The following is a 22,663-nucleotide window of genomic DNA, read 5'->3' as shown; positions in this document are numbered from 1 at the left end:
GGGAAAGTGGGATATAAATAGTTGTTAATGGCCTTCTAGTCAACCTCGACCTACAGTGACCCTATGTATTAAGAGATCTCCAAGTCACCCTGTCCTGAGTCTATCCATTTGGAGTCTATCCGTCTTCCTCTTTTCCTACTGCCCTCTACTTTACCAAGCATTATACTGTTTTCTAGTGAGTCCTTTCTTTTCATGATATGGCCAAAATATGACAACCTCAGTTTAGTCATCTTTGCTTCCAGGGAGAGTTCGGGTCTGATCTGATCTAGGACCCATCCACTGGTCTCTTTAGCGTTCCACAGTATTCTCAGAACTCTTCTCCAGCACCACATCTCAAATGAGTTGATTTCTTCCTATCAATTAAATAAGTAAAAATAAATGCAGAAATAGGAATCATGAGTCCCCTTGTGAAATGTTATTGAACTAACAATGCTAGCTAGCATAGCTAATTGTGAAGAATGCTGTGAATTGCAGTTCATCAACACGTGAAATGACACATGATTCCCACCCCAGCATAGATCTCGACTATATATTCTAAAGGTTTCCAAACTTTGCACTACATGGGAGCACAACACAAATGTAGGAGTGTAAAGAAGTGCAAAGAATTCACAAAATTTGTTAAACTACTAGTATAATCTAATTAATAATACTGCCCCTCACTCCTGGAACCTCCTTCTCCCACTAGCATGGGTCATCACCTCTTTAACCAGCTTCAAAACTGAGTTAAAGACTATACTGTTCAGGGAAGCGTTTCTAGGCATTACATGATTGTTATCTAAAGTTATTTTAATTTATTATCTGCCTTATTTCATTGAATGTTAACATATATTAATATGTATTATATTTAATTATTTTGTAGACTGTACAGCATAGGCAGGTTTATTGTATCTATTTTAATTGCATGTACAGAGCTGTGTAAATTTATAGTGCTATATAAATAAAGCTTAATCATCATCATCATCATCATCATCATCCACATGGAGAAGTTATATTATTTTTTAGATACTCAGAATATGCCATAATATACATTCAATAAATTATTTCAAAACTCCTCAGGCTAGTCAGGGATGCTACATAATTGAAATCAGGCAGTTGTAAATGTATCTTAAGTTGCATGAGGAGGTGTTTCTGCACAGTGGTCTTTACTCAAGTTTTTCTCTTGGATCTAATGGCCTGTTTACCCTGTAGAGTCTATTCAAGTAAGTTAAAATTCCACGTTTTAGCATTTTGGGAGTGGGTATAAGCTAGATCCTGCATACCCATCCCTTGTCAGGATCAGAGGAGTTTCAATATAAACATCTTTTTTTTCTCCAGCTGTAGGCCTGGTGTTCCAAAAACACTCCCCTGGGTTAAGGAAAACTATCATTAAAAAAGATTTGCTGATCAAACAATATTTCTGTACTTAATGTTAAGTACATATTATTATATATTACATATTATTTTTGGGAGTCACATATAAAACTACAAGATCTATTTGTTTAAAACATTTTAACCTGCCCTTCAAGAAAGATTACTGGACATTTTTACAGATCTTTGCCAAGACCTTTCAGATTAAAATGTTTAAACCAAAGTCTTATTCAATCAGATAGACACTGTGGTGCAGAATCACCAAGGAAAGAAATGTGCAAATGACATAAATTCATCAGGAATGCTATCAAGCTTTTATTATCAAAAATATGTCTGATGCACATGAAAAAGAACCAGACAGCATTATGCCTCTGTTTTAGTTTGAGAAGAAATGTCATCCAAGTCTGTACATAAGCAAATGTAATTAATAAGACACAAGTCACAGTTTTAACTGAAAAGACCTCTCTGGTCCAAAACACACTGTAGAAATCATCCAGTTTGACACTGCTTTAACTGCCCTGGCTCAATGCTTGGGAATTCTGGGGACTGTAGTTTTGTTAGACATTTAGCTTTCTCTGTCAGAAAGCTCTGGTGCCATAATAAACCATAATTCCAGGATTCCCTAGACTGAGCCATGGCAGTTAAAGCGATCTCAAATTGGATTATTTCTGCAGTGTGTTTTGGACTTCATTTGTCACAGCCATTGTTGCCGCATAGAGATCATCACCTTTTATTGTACAAGAACGATGTGAGTGTAAAAAAATCTCAGGATGTCTTGAACCTGAACAGGAGGACCAATTTGTCATAACTCTTGGTTTCAGCCCAATAAACAACGAATAGTGAACAAATATTCACTTGAATCAAATATTGATCAGAACAGCGACTTCAGTCAAGAAATAAGACTATGATTGGGAAGGACAGCTATGAAAGAAGTGGAGAAGTGTAAATATATAACCATGAACAGTAAAGTGAGGATTTACCAAGCTATTGTACTCTCCATCACCATGTACGGATGTGGAAGCTGGACAATGAAGAAAGCTGATAGAAGGAAAGTAAATTCATTTCAGATGTGTTGTTGGAGAAGAGGGATGAAGATACTATGGATGGCCAAGAAGACAAACAAATGGGTTCTAGAACAGATCGATCCTGAACTCTCCATGAAAGCCAGAATTACTAAACTGAGGCTGTTGTACTTTGGACACATCATGAGAAGTCATGAATCACTGGAAAAGATAATGCTAGGAAAGGTAGAGGGCAGTAGAAAGAGAGGAAGACCACATGCCAGATGGTTGGATTCAATCAGAGAGGCCACAGGCCTGAGCCAGCAGGACCTGAGCAGAGTAGTGGAGGAGCGAGGGTCTTGGACATGTCTCATCCACAGGGTCACCATGAGTCGACTCAAGGGCAGTTAACAACAACAAATGATCAAAATGTAGTGACTATATATTACATGTTTATGTATATCTGGATGCACTTTGATAAAACTGCTGCAGAGATTATTTCCTCCAACATTACCCATCACTAGAACATATTATTATTATTATTATTATTATTATTATTATTATTATTTTCAGACCTTAAATATCTTGTTTGTTCTTCTGGAACAAGATTAAATGGAAACATTCCATCATAATTAGTCACAATATAACCCAGCAAAGCCATCTTTTCAAGCAAAGTTTGTTGGGGAACACATTTCAGTGGTGTTGGTACCACATTTCAGTGGTATCATCAATGGGAAAGTAGTTCTCCCACAAATAAACAAGAATGAAAAGTTAAAGTATTAAAAAATCAAAATTAAGGAGTTTTGATCAGGATTTTAGAACAGTAAGAGTTAATACAAAACCTGATTATATAAAATTCTTTGGACACAATTGTTTCTACAATTCAGATGTAAAGACCTGAGTTGGGGGTATATGTGCATTCTGATGGATTTTTGTCTTGGCATGTAGACAAGGAGGTTATTAGGAGAGAAGTCCTGTTGCCTACTACAAGCAAACAGGCTTTGTATGTATATATGTAGGTATGTGTGTGAATGAAACAACTCTGGAGGGGAACCCATACTCATCTCATATAACTATAAAGTAATTTATCATTGGACATATACAAAATAGGTGGAAATTTATGAACAGCTATAAAACCCCATCCCCACCACCAACTATTAGGTTCCAATTTTGCAGTGCTAAAGATTTTTGGGAAACTGTAGGGGGGTGGTTGAGATGTTGGGAGAAATTTAAGAGACATAAATTTAACAATGAATAAGCAAATAAAATGAATAACATTTTAGATATACACACTTAATTAAACCTTGCATATGGCTTTTTTTATAAGAACACCTACCTTGAAGTAATGCAGCAATTTGGAGTGATTGTTGAGATGGATGTTCTTTAAGAATATCTAACACAGTTCTCCCTAAACTGTCCTTTATATTGGCATCTATTCCTGAAAGAGAGAAAATATGACATATTATGGAAATATTAAAAGTATAATGCTAACCCCTACTTAGATCCACTGGCTGTAACAGTGGACACACTGGTAGAAAAGAACTCTGCTAGCTAGAGTAACCAGGTCAGGCCCATGCCACGCCCAGGGAATGATGAACAATCCTTTGTAATATTGCAGGGGTGAGCCCTGGTAATTCAGTAAGGGAATGCCCTCTAATGATATCATTAAGCATGATACATTAAGCACCAATCACTGTTGTAGAGGATATGCCTATCAAGTAAAATAAAAAAGCTTCTGCCTGCCATGGTTGGCATGAGAGATAAACCCAAGTGGTGTGAACTGTTCCTTAACTCTCACAGAGAATATATATGCACACATTTTTCATGGTAGCATTCTTGCCCCGACATTCTTTCTGCTCGCCTAGAGCTCTGGGGGGAAATATCCTGAAATCTGGGAACACTATTGCTAGCAGAGAGGAGGGGAATAACTGCCCTGGCAGTCCAAGTTATGGCTGTGGAAAGCCTTACAGATGTAAATCTACCGCCCATAGTGTTTTGATTGGTATTAGACCTGGAAAGAACAGGTTGCTTACCTGTAATTGTGGTTCTTCAAGTGGTCGTCTGTGCCCTCACACAATAAGATTTGTGCCTGTGCAGAAATCCCATTCGGAAGCTGAAAAACTAAGCAGATTTTCCGGGGGGGCACCCACTTCCATGTACTGACCATGCCCAATCCCACCAATCTAGCTCCACCTAGTTCAAGTCTGCCATAAAAAAAGTCAGCAGGGACCTGACTGAGGGGAGGTAGGGTGGGTTTGCAATGGAGGAGACTGGACAGTAGATGGCACAGCCTGTGACATTGAGGAAGCAGGTTCCAGTGTGCTCGGTGTTGAAGGCCTCTGCATTGAGGCAGGCTCTGTAGATAGTGAGGCCTTTGGTATCGAGGGACTCAACATCGAGCCCGACGTCAGTGTTGATGTCTTAGATATCTTAGGGATCCTCGGAAGTTTAGGGATGTGTATCAATGCCAGAGGATCAGTCTGAGAAGAAGAAGATTTTTCAGCAACTGAGAGGGAGCATTCCCAACAAAACAACTTTAAACGCTGGGATCTGTTGCAAAGTGTCACGTTAGTAAAGGAGTGGCAGATTGGACAACGCTCAACGTGGCCCTCACCCAAGCAAAAAAGGCATTTTGAATGTCCATCAGTGAGAGCTACTTTGCAACTGCAATCAACGCAGAGCTTAAACAGAGACTTGGAGGCCTAGAAGCGAGGTGCCCATCTGGGCAGAAAATTGGACAAAAAGACTTGCTTCAAAGCTCTGTAAGGGCAATACTCAACAAGAAAAATAAGAAAAAATAAGAAATCTACTGTACATGAGGGCTACTCAGCTAAGGTGCAACTCAAAAGAAGTGTTTCTCTTGCAGTGGAGGAAAGAGAACTGAAGGTGGAGCTATTGGTGGGATTAAGCCTGCTCAGTACATGGGAGTGGGTGGGGCCTCCCACCAATCTGTTCAGCGTTCCAGCTTCCGAATGGGATCTCTGCACAGGCGCAAGCCCTATTATGTGAGGCACAGAGATCACAAAGAAGAACAGGGTATTCTAGTGGTACAAGCATTCTTCGATAATTTGATTCTACAAAAATCATAGTCTAAAAATTATGTTAAAGCCTCCACTTTAGGGATTAGATCACTGTCAGAAAGTGAAATTGGTTGAAAATCTTCCTACTTGCACCTCTCTCCCCTCATAGATCCCTCCACTAGCTACCAGTTCAGGCAAGGGCTTTTCATCCTGGTATTTAAAAGCTTCTCATCCTGGCAACTCAGCTAACATGGTATGTATCATCTAGAATTTTAAGATCTACAGGCAAAAGATTATTGGGGATTCCACCAACACGTATGGCTCTGTCAAGGCGGTAAGCCTCTCAGGATCTGGCTCTGCATTTGAGGAACAGTCTTCCTTTGTACCTCCGGCTAGAGGATCTCATCTGTTTTTGTATAGGGTTGAAACCTTCCTCTTTGATTCACTGGGTTAAGTTGCCGAGTGTGCCTAAGGTCGCCAAGATGGGTTGCGACTGGTGTTGTTGTGAGGATTTTATTTTTAGTCTATTATAGTGTTGTGTTTTATTGTTTCGCTCTTTACTACATATGTCTGGTCTTTTGCCCTTTGATGAAAAGGGTGTTATAAATAAATGTTGTTGTTGTTGTTGTTAATCCAGATTTGTTTAGCTTGCAAATACATTTTGGCTGTCAAAAAACATAAGTAACACACTATACATCACATCTGAATGTGTGCAGAAGTTTAATAACACGCAATGTGTGTGTGCGCGCGCACACACACATATATATTATGTATTATCAGCACAAATATTGTACAGTAATACTTTAAGAAATGTACAATCTCAGAAGCACTGTAGACTGAATGCAGATTGAAGAAGCACTGTCTGAATACAATATTGTATTGACTGAACAGAGAAGGAGAAAAGGGTACAAAGTAGCACTCGCTTTGGACTGTTTGCATGTGTGTGTGCACACTGCTTGTAAAGTGAGCTGACGGGAGGGGGGAAAGATGCCAAGCCCCATAGTCAGCTTGGTACCTCCCCCACCCCAGTTTGTTTTACAGGCAGTGTGCACATGCATGTGTGCAGTTCAAAGCAAGCCTCAAGCCTGCTCTTTCCACACTTGCAAATTGCATGGACAAGTTCCATTAATCCATTAACCCAAACTTTAGTGCTTCATTTGCTTTGGACTTTAGCTCCCAGAAACTCCAGCCAACTTGGCCAACAGTCAGGAATTATCAAGTGGAAGACCAAAGGTCAGGAACTGCAATTAATTCACATAGGGGTTTGCTCTTTCTGTAGGCAAGCCTTGGGACTACATGCATGTGCATGCTTCACAGGCAAGATGAACTGATGAAAGAGCAGACTCCTCACTGAATTATTAGAACTTGCCTGTAATTTGCAAGCATCAAAAGAATGAGGCATCAAAAAGAGAGGCATCAAAAAGCAGTGGCTTTCTTTAGGTAATTTACCTAGGGAAGGTGACTTTTAAAACATAAACCTACTGGAAATTAAAAGAAAGAATGTATTCCCACCCATTCCACATCCCTCTGCCTCCATCAGTACATACCAGCAGGACACTGGATGTTGCTGACAATCCTCAATTTCATTCCACAAACTAGAAGTCACTTGGAAATTAATTATTGCTGCATCTGATTGCAGAATTAATGCAGTTTGATACTGCTTTAACTCCCATGGCTCAGTGCTATGGAATTCTGGAATTTGTCGTTTTGTGAGATATTTAGCCTTCTCTGTCAGAAAGCTCTGGTGCCACATCAAACTACAAATCCCAGCATTCTGTAGCATAGAGCATGACAGTCAACGCGGTGTCAAACTGCAAAATTCTTCAGTGTGGCAGCAGACTATGACATACCTGTTTCTAGCAGAATGCGTACCACATCCACTTTTCCAAACAAAGCTGCTTCATGTAATGCACTTCCTTTTTCTGTCTGAAAAAGAATCAGTTAAAGAGAATCTAAAATATCATAAAATCTTCTTATATCAAATGATTAAAAACAACCTTAATTATCACTACCAATCATAGAATGCAATGTTGATTAAGCTTGACTAGTGAACAGGCAGCATAATCTTATGAAGCACTGGAAATTATGTCCTTGTGAGTTCTGTGGTATTCACTTGTTTAGAAGTAGTGATAGCAACAATTCACAAACACCAGATTCAAGAAATCAGTTACACTAACTGGTAATAATTACATGCTATATGTGTCAAGCACAGTTTCCCCAGAAATACTTCCCTGCTCTCCAATAACCATGACACTTTTGGACTGTCTCAGTTCATAAGTTCATAAGACCAAGCACCCAAAGTCACTTGTTTTGTAGGCACATGTAGTATGTTGTTCCTTGTCAATTCTACTCTCACTGAAACTCATAATGATTACTGTAAAAGTCAGAAAATTTAGAAACTCATATGGATCATGCTATATTCTAATCACATTTGTGTACTATTCTCAAGCTTAAATCTTACATACAAAACATACACATGATTTACCCAAAAACCACCAGGAAAGGTTTTAAGGCCTATCTCATTGCAATAAATTGATCTTTTGCACCCTGCTAGGAGGTTTAGGAAGCTATGCCTCTGATATGGTTTCACTTACAATAAACATTTGGACCCAGTCAATGTCCACAATAGTGCCTGTATTAATGATGTTGCAAATCAGCTTTTATTTGTCTCTTTGCAATATCACTCTATAACTGGTCCGTATCAGTTTCACATGCATTCAAGCATAAGACCATTCTATCCATTTTCTATATCAGCTTGCAGTTTTTTAAAGCCACAATAAAACTGACATGTATTCTGTACATGGTTTCACAAATATATGCATTTCCCATGCACCTTTTCCTGATATATGTGTTTCTATATTTTCTAGACAAGAAATGCACTGCAAAATCAGAGAGGTATACAGCCTGAAGGATGTTGCATTTATCAGTTAGTCAGAAAAACTGATGTGCTGACACTCACTGATTAGTTAGAAGGGTACAGTTAAGTCAATTTACATAAGAATTCAGCCCAAATGAAATTTTCTGTCTTTATTTCTAAAATCTTTTTTAAAAAACTCTGAAACTGACAAATGTGCCTCATAGACACTGTTCTTTGCGAGGGAAAGGTGAATGTTTATGTTGCAATGTATGTCTGCATAGCTCTAATTATTTAAACAATAAACAAAAAATATTTTAACTTTTCCACTGAAAGACTACTTAATATTTAATATTTTGGAAATGTAAAAAAGTGCTGTTTTTGCTATTTCTTCTTGTAGCTGAACAAAGAGAATAACTAGATATGGAAGGAAAGATAGAGAGATCAGAGACTTCACCATCAGCATCAGAATCTTGATTGATGGAAAGTATACTAACCATCAGAAAAAAACAGCAAGACTTGATTAATGAGTAACTTACTAATGCTTTTTCTTTGTCCTACCCTGGAAGTTCACATCCACCACCGCTTGCTAATACTATTCATCCATGAATCAACTCAAACCTTTGTTCATCAGATTGTTGTCATAGTCATAAAAGATTTCAATTTCCAGCAAACTTGATGATGTAACCCATGCTGTTTAATTGGTAACAAAAGATTATATTCCCAGGTCAGATGGCACTTAAAGAGCTGCTGGGGTACAACAGAGGACAACTACAAGTAGTGCTGTGGCTAATTATGCAATTGGACTCAAGTCAAAAAGCCTTTCAGCTGTTGATATGTTCAGAGATGACAGGAAAATCTGAAACTATGCAACACATATTATAGGAACATGGAATGTGAGACACATGAATCAGGGAAAGCTAGATAGAGTAAAACAAGAAATGGAACAAATAAGCATTGCAATAGTTTGGGTAATCACGCTAAAGTATACAGGAATCTTGAGTCAGATAATTACATAGTGTTTTACTCAGGAAATTTAAGAAGAAATGGGGTGACATTAATAGCGAGATGTCGCAGCAGCAGTCAAAGGACTTAATGTAAAGTCTGACTGAATCATATCAATAAGACTTCAGAGACTGGTTGAATTTTGCAACTTTGAAGTAGTTCAAGATTTTCCATACCTTGCTCTGTCATTAATCACAATAGAGGGTACAGTGCAGAAATCAGAAGACTAAGGGATTCAACATACCGGCATAAAGAGCCAGCGTGGGGACAGAGAGGGGGCATGACAACCACTTGCCAGCCGCCCCGCCGCCATCCTCATGCCGGTGTGACACCATGAGCCCGACCACACCTCAGGCGGCGTTACAACACGTCTTTGGTGCAGCGTTTACATGGGCTGCACCAAAGAGCCATGGTACAGCCGCAGCGGTGGCTAGTGTGCTCTTTCTGCAGCATAAAAAAGGAGCCGCTTTTTGTTTACATAGTCTTCCTCTGTTCAGCAGAATCTAGTTTCTGTACAGAAGATTTATGCAATAAATAGCAGTTCATATCACTGTCTCTGTCAGGGATTTGAAGGGTTAAAACACAGCACACAGGGAAATGCTTGATGTGTGTGTGTTTGGCCATGAGCATTCAGCAGAGTGGCAAGGCTGATCAGCACAGCTGAAGCTCATTGGCTCAAGGACTCTTCAGTGTCCAAGTGCACGTAGCCATGGATGATGAAACGTGTCTGGATTGCACAGAAGACACATTACATGGTTACACACATGGTCTGGAGACTATATAAACCCACGAGTTGCAAGGGATAGCTTGTGGGTTTGAAGTAGGAGTTGGATTGGTATGGTTTGGAGTTTTGGAGATCTGGTTTTGTATAATAGCACTGTGAATAAAGAGCACTTTGGGGACTTTTGTTTCTCTGGTGGTTTATCAGAAGAAGCTACAGTATCGGTTTGCTGTGTGTACCTGGAGGTTCCTGCATTGCTGCAGTTCCTGGAAGACATCCAGTTGCTGTCATCCCAATTGGACTCTGGGAGCCACGCTTCAGCTTCTGGAAATTGCCAGCTCTGCTCCAAGGTTCTGATTTAACCCCAGGACTCGTTTGAGTTGCTGATAGTGGTTGTTGGACCCCAGCAGTTGCGCTGACAGTCTCTTGTATGTATTTGGTAATTGAAGCATTTTGTATGAGTACACATCTACATACATATATGTATATGCCTGTGTTATAAATTCAGAAACTATAGAGTTTATATGGCATAAAGAGCGCAATCCAAATGACTTAGTTTCAGCAGTTTTGTTACCACACTGTAAGTATGCTTTCCATCCCCTACAAGTGTGTACCATAAAACAACTTGTATACAATAGTTAATGCATTTTTATCTGTTATATTCCTGTTTGTTTTTGCCTGTGGTTATGTAACGATTCACTTCCATTCATAAATGCCACAGTGGGTTCCTTTGGTTCTGTAACACTGTGCTAAATAATTCAGGATAACTTAAGAGTAGGATGGACAAAATATACTCTGTGATGCCAGCCGCAGATACTGGCGAAACGTCAGGAATAAACTCTTCTAGAACATGGCCAGATAGCCCAAAAAACCCACAAAAAAAAATACTCTGTGAGCAACACACTTTGAGGCCGCTTTGCAACTCTCCGTATAAACTAGTTCATCTGGACAATCCATCTGTTTTCTTCCTCTCATTCACACACACACACACACACACACACACACACACGCCTTAAACAGTTATAGGTAAGGCCAAAAGGATATTTGAATGGTAAATCCCCCACCCAGGCTTCCCATCTCCTTTTTTGAAGGAATTTTGCACTCTGAGTGTTCAGAGTGAGGGGTTTAGGAAGTCTGAAGGGGGCCAGACTACAAAGGGGATCAAAACCTGAGGCCCCCAGAAAATCCATTCCTAATTTAAAGTTTAGTGGCAAGAAAGACATTTTTATCAAAGTGGCAAAGGGAACTCAGCAAAGGAGAAACAACAGCTAGAGTAGGGCAGAAAAGGACTTAGTTCAATTGTGAGTCATAATTTAGTTATCTCTGTGATATATGTCTGGCTAGCCAAGGAATTATACACAGTTCTTATTTTTAACGCTTTGCCCACTATTTTTGTTTTTTAAAAAAATCTTTTGAGTAACATGTATATTTTCAGTACCTATTTACATGCATTATGTATTTAATCATATTGTGTACTAATAAAAGTAAGTTATTGACTTTGTGTCTCCTGTATGTGTAGACATGTGCAGTCACACATATTTTCCTGTGCAATCCTATACTGTTACTTAGTTGAGATACCCAAAATGCTGTTAAGAAGGCACTTACTCAGAAGTGAAAACAAAATCAAATGGTGTTTAATCAAATGAAACTAATAATGGGAGGCATAGTGATTACAAACAAAGGTACAGCCGGCACAAGTGCAGCATGCAGACCAAATATGTTTACTGTCAGGGAATCATTTATGGGACTGCAACACAAAATATGACTCCGAGTTTGAGGGCTATAATCTCCAGACTCCAAAGATAGCAGTTTTCTGAACCTTGTGACTATTGTAATCAGTCTACATTCTGGGATATTCAGTGCAAGTTTTCTACAGGTTATCTCCTTCTAGCAGAAAATAATTCAACCAAGATGAACACATCCGTCTACCAGCCACCTAATTAATCTCTGTTTTAGAGTACTGCCCAGATCACACCATCACTCTATATTCCAGAAGGCTAAGAAAACAGCACACCAAAACTCTTAGGTATGTAAAAATGTACCTAGAGGCAACTCACATATAAGCACAAAGCAATGAAACTGGAATGTATAATCAGAACAATATCACTGGTGCCATTCTATCCCAAAGTCTAACCTATCCCATTCTGCATGAAATACTTCTTCACACATCACATACTTAAACTGTGGAATTTGTTCCACAGGAGGCAGTGATGACTACCTACTAAGAGAGCTTAAAAGGGGAATTAAGCAAAGTCACAGAAGATAAAACTAAAAAGGGCTACTGATTACGATGACTATAAATTGCTTCCATTATCAAAAACAGATCTCCTCTGTAAGCCACTTGATCAGGCACATCATAAGGGAGGTGATGTTAAATTTATATACTGTTGTGGGCTTCCAATAAGCATTTAGTTGGCCACTGCAGGAACAGAATACTGGAATACATATGCTTTTGGACTGATCTTCTCATGTCCTCTTGACCTTATACAATTCACCTGTAGGTAGAACACTCAAGCAGACCATTATTTCTGAAGAATGTTTACTTTAGAGGAGCTGGTTTTTATGTTGTATTTCTGCAAATATTTCAGGGATTCACCTACAGTTCAGATGCATAAACATGTATGTGCACCGGCATATATCACATAAAATGTCTCAGATCAGATCCCTAACATGGTGTTCTGCTAATGGGGTGTATTTTCATGTGTTTAACTGGTTTTTGCAAACGCATTAAGTAGCACTAGTAATATGTCCCAAACGTTAGAAAGCAAGCAAGAGAAAAGGTGGAGAAAGCAATCCAAATGACTTGCTGTCATAATTGTGTATCCAAAGGTTGGCTTTTCATGCCTTTAACTGATTTTATAATTATATCACACTGCTGAACCAATCTCCAGAAGCCCATACGTGGAGAGGGGGCAGAATCTCCAGATCAATGTTGTTTTGCATAAACAGAATTTTTATCAAGATGATTCTTCCCACACACCTTCTGCTTCTCTTTCTTCTAATTTTAAGTCATTGGGGGGATGCTGTTTTGCTCAGTAGGCAAACCATAGTTTGATCTTGATGCACATTCTTGCTCTTTTGGGAGCAAAGAAACCATAATTTCCCATCATGCCAAGCTGTAATTTAACAGTGAAAATAAGTTTTAATGCAGGTGTAAAAAATGGGGAAAGGAAAAGTGAAAGAGAATGTATGTAAGTAAATGACATACATACAATCCAGCTAACCATATTTTGGGAGTGCAAATGTGATGTCTAAACTAGGCCAATTTTTTAAATACAAAATGTTTGAAAACTTGAATTTTGGGAAGTGTACAGAGGTGAAGAATTGCTGATTTTGTACTCTCATATTGTCTGCTGACTAACTTGAAAACTGCAAAAAGAGAGAGAGATCTGAAACAAAGCTTAGCAAAATGGTATCCTCTTGTTCAGTGTCCCATTCAATCCCTGGGGCTTTCTGCTAGGGTATTCCATTCCATTCTCCTTTCCTCTTGGGTTTTTGATTCCTTACAAAGGAAGTCAATATTTCATGCCCACTGAGTATGCTCATTTCTTTTACAGCATGGATAAAGTGGCTGCCCCTTGCAGTTCTTCAAACCTCAGAATTCCAATGAACATGTTGAGACCTCTGTCTTGGTTTTGGATGCTGCTACCTTGCCCACACATGGACAGGGAACTGGAGCATGAGTTCACTATTTATTCTAAAAGATTTGTTGGTATTATTTGGATGACTTAAAATAAGAAGGTGGTAATGCTGATATGAGAATTAAATAAGGGTAGTAGTCAGGTGTAGCTGGGAACCTCCACATCAGTCATATGCTGATGTTCTGGGTTTTATTTCAGCTTTTCAAAGATGCTAACCAGGGTGCTTAACCTATTTTGAAGATGTGAAACTGATCAGCCACCCATGGAAGAAGCACAAAGTTTTAAAACAGAGATGGTAATTGGGCAACCTCCTAAATGCTGCCATACTACTGCCCCAAGTAGCATAGCTGTTGGGGAAGGATGCTAGGCATTGCAGTACAACAAAAACCTAGACAGTAATATGTTTCTCACCTGAATTAAAATAAGCATGTTGCAGGGAAAGTGGAAGAAAGGATCATTTACTACTTGCAAGGCCCTGCTGACTAGAATTAATGTGCCCAATAAGGTCAAATGTGTATGTTGATGGTAACTTGCACTGGTGTGATACATGTGTCTGCAAGCAACTCTCACAGGGAAATGGGAATACTGAATAATAATAATAATAATAATAATAATAATAATAAATTTTATTTATGTTTCCCCGCCTCTCCCATTGGATCAAGGCGGGGTTAGACTATTAAAAACCATTACAAACTATCTCATTAAAAATATCATAAAAATATAGATAAAAATATAGTAATCATTTTTTTGTATTTTATTTTCAACTAATTTAATAGAAATAAAAAGGAGGAAAGGGAGGAAGGAATATAGCAGTACTTTTAAAATTAACTGGTTTTTGTTTTTGCATGGCCTTTTGTGGATACAAACCCACGTTTTCAGATGCAGAATAGTTTGAAGTGTTTATATCTATGAAAGAACATGCAAAAACAGTGTCTTAAAGGGGCTGCTATATTCCTCCTCCATTTTATGCTGCAATGGATTAACATGGCTACCTTTTTGAAAACTACCCTAATAGAAATATGCAATGACAAAGTGCACCTTGCTAATACTAACTACAAAATATGCATACCCTGAGGATTTGCAATTTAATCAATTCAGATAGTCTCACTATTGACTGCAAATCACAACTATTCTATCCATAGTTGTATGGCCAATTCATCCATGGCTGGCTGTCCTTCTGGTGATGAGCCTCTCCATAGTAAGCTAGGTTGGTTCTCAGTTGACAAACACACAGTGGTCCTCTAGAGCTTTATGAAAATCCTCATCAGCCTGGTAGAACGTGCCAGAGATCATGCTCCCTAGAGTAAACTTAATACCAAGATGATATTGCAGAGTACGACTTTGTGGCTGTATTAATGCAATTTGTATGTATTACTATGTAATAAAATGATTCAAAGGCTGCCAAAGTAAAATGTAAATTTATACATTTGAGAAATCTAAACATAAGCAATACATAAAGAAAACAGTAAATTAGATATAATATGGAACTACAATACTACTGCTTTTAAAATTTAAAATCAAAATGCAGCCGCATCATATGAAAAATTAGAAACATCATTAGAAAGTATAAGACAGGCAAGGAGCTATAGCCCCCTAAAAGCATGTTTAAGCAAATGCTTGAGTAAGAATGACAACGTTTTAACAAAAGTCAGCAAAGATTAGGGATTCATCATGTTCAGCACCAAAACAAAAAGTAGAACAGCAATCCCTCCTCTTGTACTGAACTAGCATGGTTTCTGTGGCTGAAGCATAATTTCCATGTCAGAAGCAATCCCAGTTTGGAATATCATAGATTCAGCTGGACACCTGTAAGCTTGATAAGCACATCTATTTCATTAACATGCTCCTGAGGAACTTGTGCACTTCCCATAGTCAGCTGCTTGATTTCTATGGGAAATTAGATGCTGAACTAAATAGGCTTTTGATCTGATTAGGCATACTTTTCTTTTCTTCTTTAGTTGGCAATAGACCCTTGAGACATTCTGTGAGAATGTTGCCTTAAGTATCTCAGTGGTACGTAAATGAAGATAAATCCAATCTGTTTTATGATTTCCTTCACTTCTTTCAATCATTCTGCAAAACTCCCAAACATCACAACTGAAACAGAGTCTTGTGGCACCTTACAGAGGAACTTTTTTTTAATGGCATAAATTTTCTGTTCCCACTCCACTTTGCTGGTAGCTCAAAGTGCTATGCTCCAACCCCTTTCTGTTCCAGCACTCACCAGGACTGGGAAATTTGTTCTGTGAAAAGACACACATACCTTAACAAAATGGTAATGGGCAGGCAGTAAAAGTATGCACAGCTATGCATTTTAAACAGTAGTCATCACAATCACAGCCACAAATTCTACACAATTTTTAAAATGTATTTTCAAAAACTGAATGATGAGTATGGACTAATCCCTAATGAATTCGATTTTTGATGTAGCAGATATAGACTGTTGAAATAGAGGGACTAACAAAAATATATGAGTAGACTAATGTGTACAATCGTATACAATATATTCTTGTAAATATATTTTTTAAAAAATAAAAAAGTAAAAAGAATAGATGCCATGTAGCTTACAATTCTCAAATGTGGGGAAAGACTCACCCTTCTGCTCTAGACGATGTCTCTGTTTTCTCAGCTAATTCAGCATCTTGCTAGTGATAAAATGTCTTCCACAAGTCCTCATCATTTTTAGTAGGCAAGTAACAATTAATCACAAAATGGAAGTATCCATGTGTACCAAAACTTTCATCATTTACTAAATCAACTGAACTATAATTCTGACTCAATTTTTGTTGAAAATGCCAATACACTACACAAACAGCAAGGCCTCCTTAATGGTAGCACTTGGATTATGGACATTTTACCTCAGGAAAAAAAATCAGACCAGTTTGATTCCATTGTTTTAAAAAGAATATTGAAAACTCAAAATCCAGCAAAACTAAAAAAACTCCACCAATTTCTTAAATTAGCCTATTTTGCTAATTCCTTGGTAAAATATCCTTATCAAATGGTATTTGAAATGTTTTGATTTCTATAAACTACACAAGCTTATGCAAGCATTAAAGAAAATTAGGGAGATTGTTCAAAACCAATAATTGTTTGAGCAGCGAAAATTATGACTATAAACATAAATGTGTCAACTATGGAGATTAATGCCTTGCCAAGAATACTGCTTTTAAAAAATTACTTCATTCCCTGTATGCTACTTCCTAGGAAAACTGGATTCATTTAATTGTGTCTGAACAATTATATACAGCATTTCTTAATATAAATGCACATAGCCTCCATTCATAACAGCAGTACTGATTATCAGTGCGATAGTGCAGGTATTGAACTGTGAATTCCATTCTCCTATGAACTATAAATTCCAGTCTCCTGGTACAATAACCTTTTTGTTCATGCAGGAATAAATCCAAGAGGGTGAATGTAGAAATTGGGTTGTATTAAAGAATTGCAACTTAGCAGAGTAGGATTGGCTGCTCCCTATTAACCAGTAATTAAGACTGAAAGATAATTGATTTAAAGTTTACATCCAGTTCATCAGTAGTAGGGGAAATACAATAGGCCCTTCTTATCTTCTGTGGTTTGGTTCCAAGACCTCTTACGGATACCAAAATCCATGGGTAAGTCCCATGAAATACAATGGCTTGGTAAAATTGTGTCCCTTATATAAAATGACAAAATCAAGGTTTGCTTTTTGGAATCCATATATATGTTTAATACTTTCAAGCCATGGATAACTGAATCTGTGGATAAAGAATCCATAGATATGGAGTGCCAACTGTACTAACTAAAGATAGAAAAAGAATTTCAGTTCAATTTTTTTCCTGAAATTTGAAAATGTCTTCATATTTGGAATGGGAAGAACTTGAGAATTAAAAAAAAAATTGGTGGGGGCATTGTGGAGTGTGTGCCTGTCCTCAAGGGGAACATGTCCCCAGTTATAATAAATAATAATAAAATTTTTATTTATATCCCGCCCTTCCTGCGATCAGGGCGGCTTACAACAGAGATTAAAACAATCCATACAATACAAAAGATTAAAATACAAATACATCAGCCCTCCATTTAAAATAACAGGCATAAAAGCCCCATAGCCCAACCTCTTGGCCACGGAAGAGGAGGGAGGCCCACAGGATTTTAGTCGGGGAATGCCTGTTGGAACAGGAAGGTTTTCAGGTCCTTCCTGAATTGGGCCAGGGTGGTAGTCGAGCGGAGCTCAGTGGGCAGCGTATTCCAAAGGGCTGGGGCAGCCGTGGAGAATGTCCTCCGTGTGGTGGAGGCTAACCTAGCCCCAGGCACCTTCAGTAATTGCTGCCCAGACGTTCTGAGGGTGCGAGGCGGAATGTACGGGGAGAGGCGGTCCTTTAGGTATCCTGGGCCCAAGCCATTTAGGGCTTTATAGGTGATCACCAACACCTTATATTGAGCTCGGAAGCGGATAGGCAGCCAATGGAGGTCTTTCAAAACCGGTGTTATATGGCTGGTCCTGGGAGCACCAGTGACCAGCCGGGCTGCCATATTCTGCACCATTTGCAGCTTCCGAGTTTGGTATAAGGGTTGCCCCATGTAGAGTACATTGCAGAAATCCAGTCTCGAAGTTACCACAGCATGTACAACAGTTTCTAGGTCCCTCTGGGCCAGGTATGGGCGCAGCTGGCGAATAAGCCGAAGCTGATAACAGGTGCTCTTGACCGTCGCATTCACCTGAGCTGTCAGGTGAAGCGACGAGTCAAGAAGCACCCCCAAACTGCGCACGGAGTCCTTCACAGGGAGCGTGACCCCGTTCAGGACAGGTGGAACCACCGCCATTCCTGGACCAGGAGAACCTATCACTAGTACCTCCGTTTTCTCTGGATTCAATTTGAGTCGGTTTTCCCTCATCCAGCCCATTACTGACTCTAGACAGGCCACGAGAGGAGAGACGCCATCCCCAGTCACTGCATCAGTCGGAGACATAGAGAAAATGATTTGGGTGTCATCAGCGTACTGATAACCCCGCGCCGCATGTCTCCGGATGATCTCTCCCAGCGGTTTCATGTAAATGTTAAATAGCATGGGAGACAGAATGGCTCCTTGAGGAACCCCAGTTTTAAGGGGCCTCTCGTCAGAGCACCCGTCTCCCAGCTGCACCATCTGGGACCTTCCGGAGAGGTAGGACCGGAACCACTGGAGCGCAGTGCCCCCGATCCCCACCTCTGCCAGGCGCCCCAGAAGGATACCATGGTCTATGGTATCGAAAGCCGCTGAGATGTCCAAGAGCACCAACAGGGACACGCTTCCCCTGTCGATGCCCAGACGGAGATCATCGACCAAGGTGACCATGGCCGTCTCAACCCCGTAACCCGCCCGGAAGCCAGTTTGAAATGGGTCCAGATAATCCGTTTCATCCAAGACCGCCTGAAGCTGGATCGCAACCGCCCTCTCGATCACCTTACCCAAAAATGGTAGCAGCGAGACAGGCCGATAATTATTATGAACCAGGGGGTCGAGGGAGGGCTTTTTTAGGATCGGTTTTACAATGGCCAATTTAAGATCCGATGGAAATTGCCCATCCCTCAAAGATGTATTAATTATCCGGCGTAACAATAGTGTTACCGCCGGTCCCCCCTGGGCCGCTAACCACGAGGGACAGGGATCAAGAGAGCAGGTTGTTTTCCGAACACTTCCGAGGATCTTGTCCACATCCTCGGTACTCACCAACTCAAACTGATCCAGTTTAACATAGTCCACAGAGGCTCTGGACACTTCTACCCTAGGTTCTGCTATAATGTCAGCGTTCAGACCTTCGCTTATGCGAGAGGTTTTATCTGCAAAAAAGTCATTAAATTGGTCACAGCAGGCCTTAGTAGGTTCAAGGATCTGGTTCAGGGCGGGAGGGAGCTGAGTTAGCTCCCTCACCACCCTGAACAACTCTGCCGGACGCGACTCAGCGGACGCAATACGAGCACCATAGAACGAGTTCTTTGTTGCTCGTATTGCCTCTCCGTAGTCCTTTAACAGTTGGTCTAGGAGAGCCTTGTCGTCTAAGCAAAGGTGTTTCCGCCAACGGTACTCTAGCCGTCGCAGAACCCGCTTCCTTGCCCGGAGATCTTCCGTATACCAGGGCTTACGTTTAGAAGCAGGCCTGAAAGGGCGCTTGGGAGCGATACTGTGTATAGCCCTAGAAAGACCGATATTCCAAATACCGGTGAGGGCATCAACAGAGTCGCCGTCATTTCCAACCGTGAGCCTCTCTAAGGCTTCTTGGAACCTCTCAGGTTCCATCAGCCTTCGAGGGTGGACCATCCTAACTGGTCCACCACCCCCGGGGGGGATCTGGGTAGAGGCCTTGATTTTCACCTCTACCAGGAAGTGATCCGTCCATGGCAGGGGGGAAACATTAGCTATTTCCACCCACGGATTTTCCGCATCCGAACAGAAGACCAAATCGAGAGTATTACCCGCACAATGCGTAGGACCCTGTATCAGCTGGGACAGGCCCATGGCCGCCATGGTATCCATGAATTCCCGAGCCGCACCAGATGGAACATGGCTGGCCGTGAGAGAGATGTTGAAGTCGCCCAGGACAAGAAGCCTGGGCGTCTCCATCATCAGCTCAGCGACACCAAGGCAACTACGAGCTCTGGTATTTTAAATGTAATGCTACTTTAATTTCATGGTCTCCACCCTTGTTTACACAGCCAATCTAGTATTTAGCCTTCAAGTCCTTGCATGGTAAGTACAGCAGCTAAGTCTCTTCTTCTCGAACACTCACCCTTTTCCCAGATCTTATCTTACTCATGCCTCTCTCTTCCTAATTTCTTCCCTAGTCATGGCCCTGGCATGATCTTGGCCAAGACCAGCAATTTTCTGCACTATCCCACAGAATTTAGTCAATATTCTTGGTATGAAATTTGGGCTCCAGCATTAAGGCTTCTTTGGCAATGGCAGAGAAGAGAGTAAGGTGGGTACTTCTATAATGGAGCCTGGGCATTCCTCTTTCATACATTCTTGGAACTTGCTCCTTTGATTTTGAAGAAGCACTGGGTCCTTCCTCCCTTGGCACAACCTGTTCCCCTTTGCCTGTACTCTTTATCATCTCTCCCTAGCTTGCTTGCACCCCCTAGTGCCTCTACCTTCGTATCTCTCTGTGCTCCATATCATTCTCAAATGCCTCTCTTTCTTTTAATCACTTCTCCACTCTTCTTCCACAAACTGGACTTCCTCCACTCCTTCCTTCTGTATTGCCTCTATTATCCTGGCTACAACTGCAGTTTATTCTGCATTTCAGCTGCCTGATGATCTCATTCACAGGTGCTTCAATCTCCTGGTATCTGTGGTCAGTCTCCACATCAAGAAGGAAAGATACACAGCACTGCAATCACAGGGAGAAACTGAAACTGACAGATTCCTCCACCCAGGTCCACTGTTTTCAGTATTTAATGTAGATGTATGGTGGAACTCCAGTGTATGTCTCAACTCAACACTCAGAAGAGTAATGTTTGCACCGAGTCTCTTTTGGGGCTGGAGCAGCTGCTCGGAGTCATCGTTCCCCAAAATCTTGCAATGGCACAGTTATCATGAGATTTCAGCAGGGATCTGTCCAAATCTTGAGCCAGATTCTGTGGGAAGTCTCTCAAGATCAAAAATCTCACGAGACTTTAGATGAGATTTCAAGAGCATATAAGACCTGTGCACAGAGCTGTTGGCCATTTTCATTCAGACTTTCAAGCAACCCACCCTCCCTTTGTTGCATGTTACTTTATGGGCATCCCCAGGGTTCAGCTGGTCACCTTTGCGGAATTGGTAATTTCTTATGTTATTGGAGCATGGTGATATCACCTTCTCTTGGGCTCTCAATGAGTACCATCATTTCTGCTAGCTTACAACACCAATGGGTAACAGTCTTTATTTTAGGTAGCAAACTCCCATCATAGACATCAGTAACTTGAATAATTGAAGGGACAAATTTAAAACAAAACAAATCCAAATATTATAAGAAAAGTACATTCAGGATACAAAAAGTCTCAGTTCATCCACATACTAGAAAGGTGATGAAGTAAAACAGAAAAACAGGATGCTGCTTGGAAAATAAATTAAATGTTTCACCAGAAAGTGTTGAATAATGTGGCAGAATACAGACATTGTCCTGAAAAAGAAAACAAAAACAAAAATATAAAACCAACAAAAGGAAACCAGAAAAATTATAACTAAAGCAATTCTAAAATTAAAAGTAAATGGCAAATAAAATATTGTAAAAGCTGTGGCCATTATACCTTGTCTAAAATACCTTTCAAATATGTTTTAACAGGTAAATTGCAGCAATATTGAAAATTATGCAAAACTAAAGGAAAATCGGGCATGCTTGATAATGTCAAAGAGTGAAGAAGCACTGCAAGTTTAATTGTTAATCAATAACAAAATACAGTAGATCTGTTCCTGGGCATTACAAAACAGAAAATATGGTACCAGAGGCAAAAACAAACAAACAAGGGAATTATAGTTCCTGCACTACAAAAAAAGAACAGCAGTTCAATACATTTAAGCAAAACATTTATTCAAACTAAACAATATACACATGTGAAATGGAACCACCAGGTCATGTAAGCCTTACATAGGCAAACAGTAATATTTCTGAACCTTCTAGAGATCACTTGAAAGCTTCTTCTAAAATATATTTGGGAATATCTTTGTCTTTAGCTAGCCTTTACTTTTCTTAGTATTTCATCTTGGTGGATAATCTGTTTTCCTCTTTTCCGCTTCAGTGTTCATACATACACAAAACAGGATTCTGAAGGCAGCTGTTATTTACTTCTCCTGTTGTAAGAAGGCCCATAGTACTACAGCAGAATTGCCTAAGGTAGAATCACATACTTTCCCAGCTCAAGCTTTCTTGCATTGTTTATTGCACACATGCTGCTGCAACCCAACAGTGAAAGTCTGTGTTTCTCTAGGCCTCTTTCATTGTCTTCCCAATGTTGATGCTGCTAAAAAAAATGTTCAGCAAGACAAGAGCACAAGGAAGAAAAGGCTTGCTGGGCAGCTGTAAAAATACAGTACTTTTAAAAAGGAACTTCTTTGTCAGAAGGTTTGTTAAC

General features: G+C 39.9%; 1 protein-coding gene across 9 annotated transcripts in view; it reads right to left on the bottom strand.

The window, feature by feature from the left end:
- ANKS1B (ankyrin repeat and sterile alpha motif domain containing 1B) overlaps positions 1 to 22,663 on the bottom strand; it is a 499,785-nt gene that overhangs the window by 433,050 nt on the left and 44,072 nt on the right. For all 9 annotated transcript variants that reach the window (XM_089523880.1, XM_089523881.1, XM_089523882.1 and 6 more), the window contains exons 5-6: positions 7,219 to 7,294; positions 3,685 to 3,786 (exon numbers count right to left, since the gene is read on the bottom strand). In XM_089523880.1, coding sequence (XP_089380006.1) covers positions 3,685 to 3,786; positions 7,219 to 7,294 — 178 coding nt within the window. The remainder of the gene's footprint in view (positions 1 to 3,684; positions 3,787 to 7,218; positions 7,295 to 22,663) is intronic.

The sequence above is a fragment of the Sceloporus occidentalis genome, unplaced genomic scaffold (assembly GCF_023333645.1).
Source record: "Sceloporus occidentalis isolate IW3139 unplaced genomic scaffold, rSceOcc1.0.p SCAF_5, whole genome shotgun sequence".
Taxonomy (NCBI): Eukaryota; Metazoa; Chordata; class Lepidosauria; order Squamata; family Phrynosomatidae; genus Sceloporus; species Sceloporus occidentalis.
Note: the sequence above shows the minus strand (reverse complement) of the source record. Positions and strands in the feature narration are given on the sequence as shown.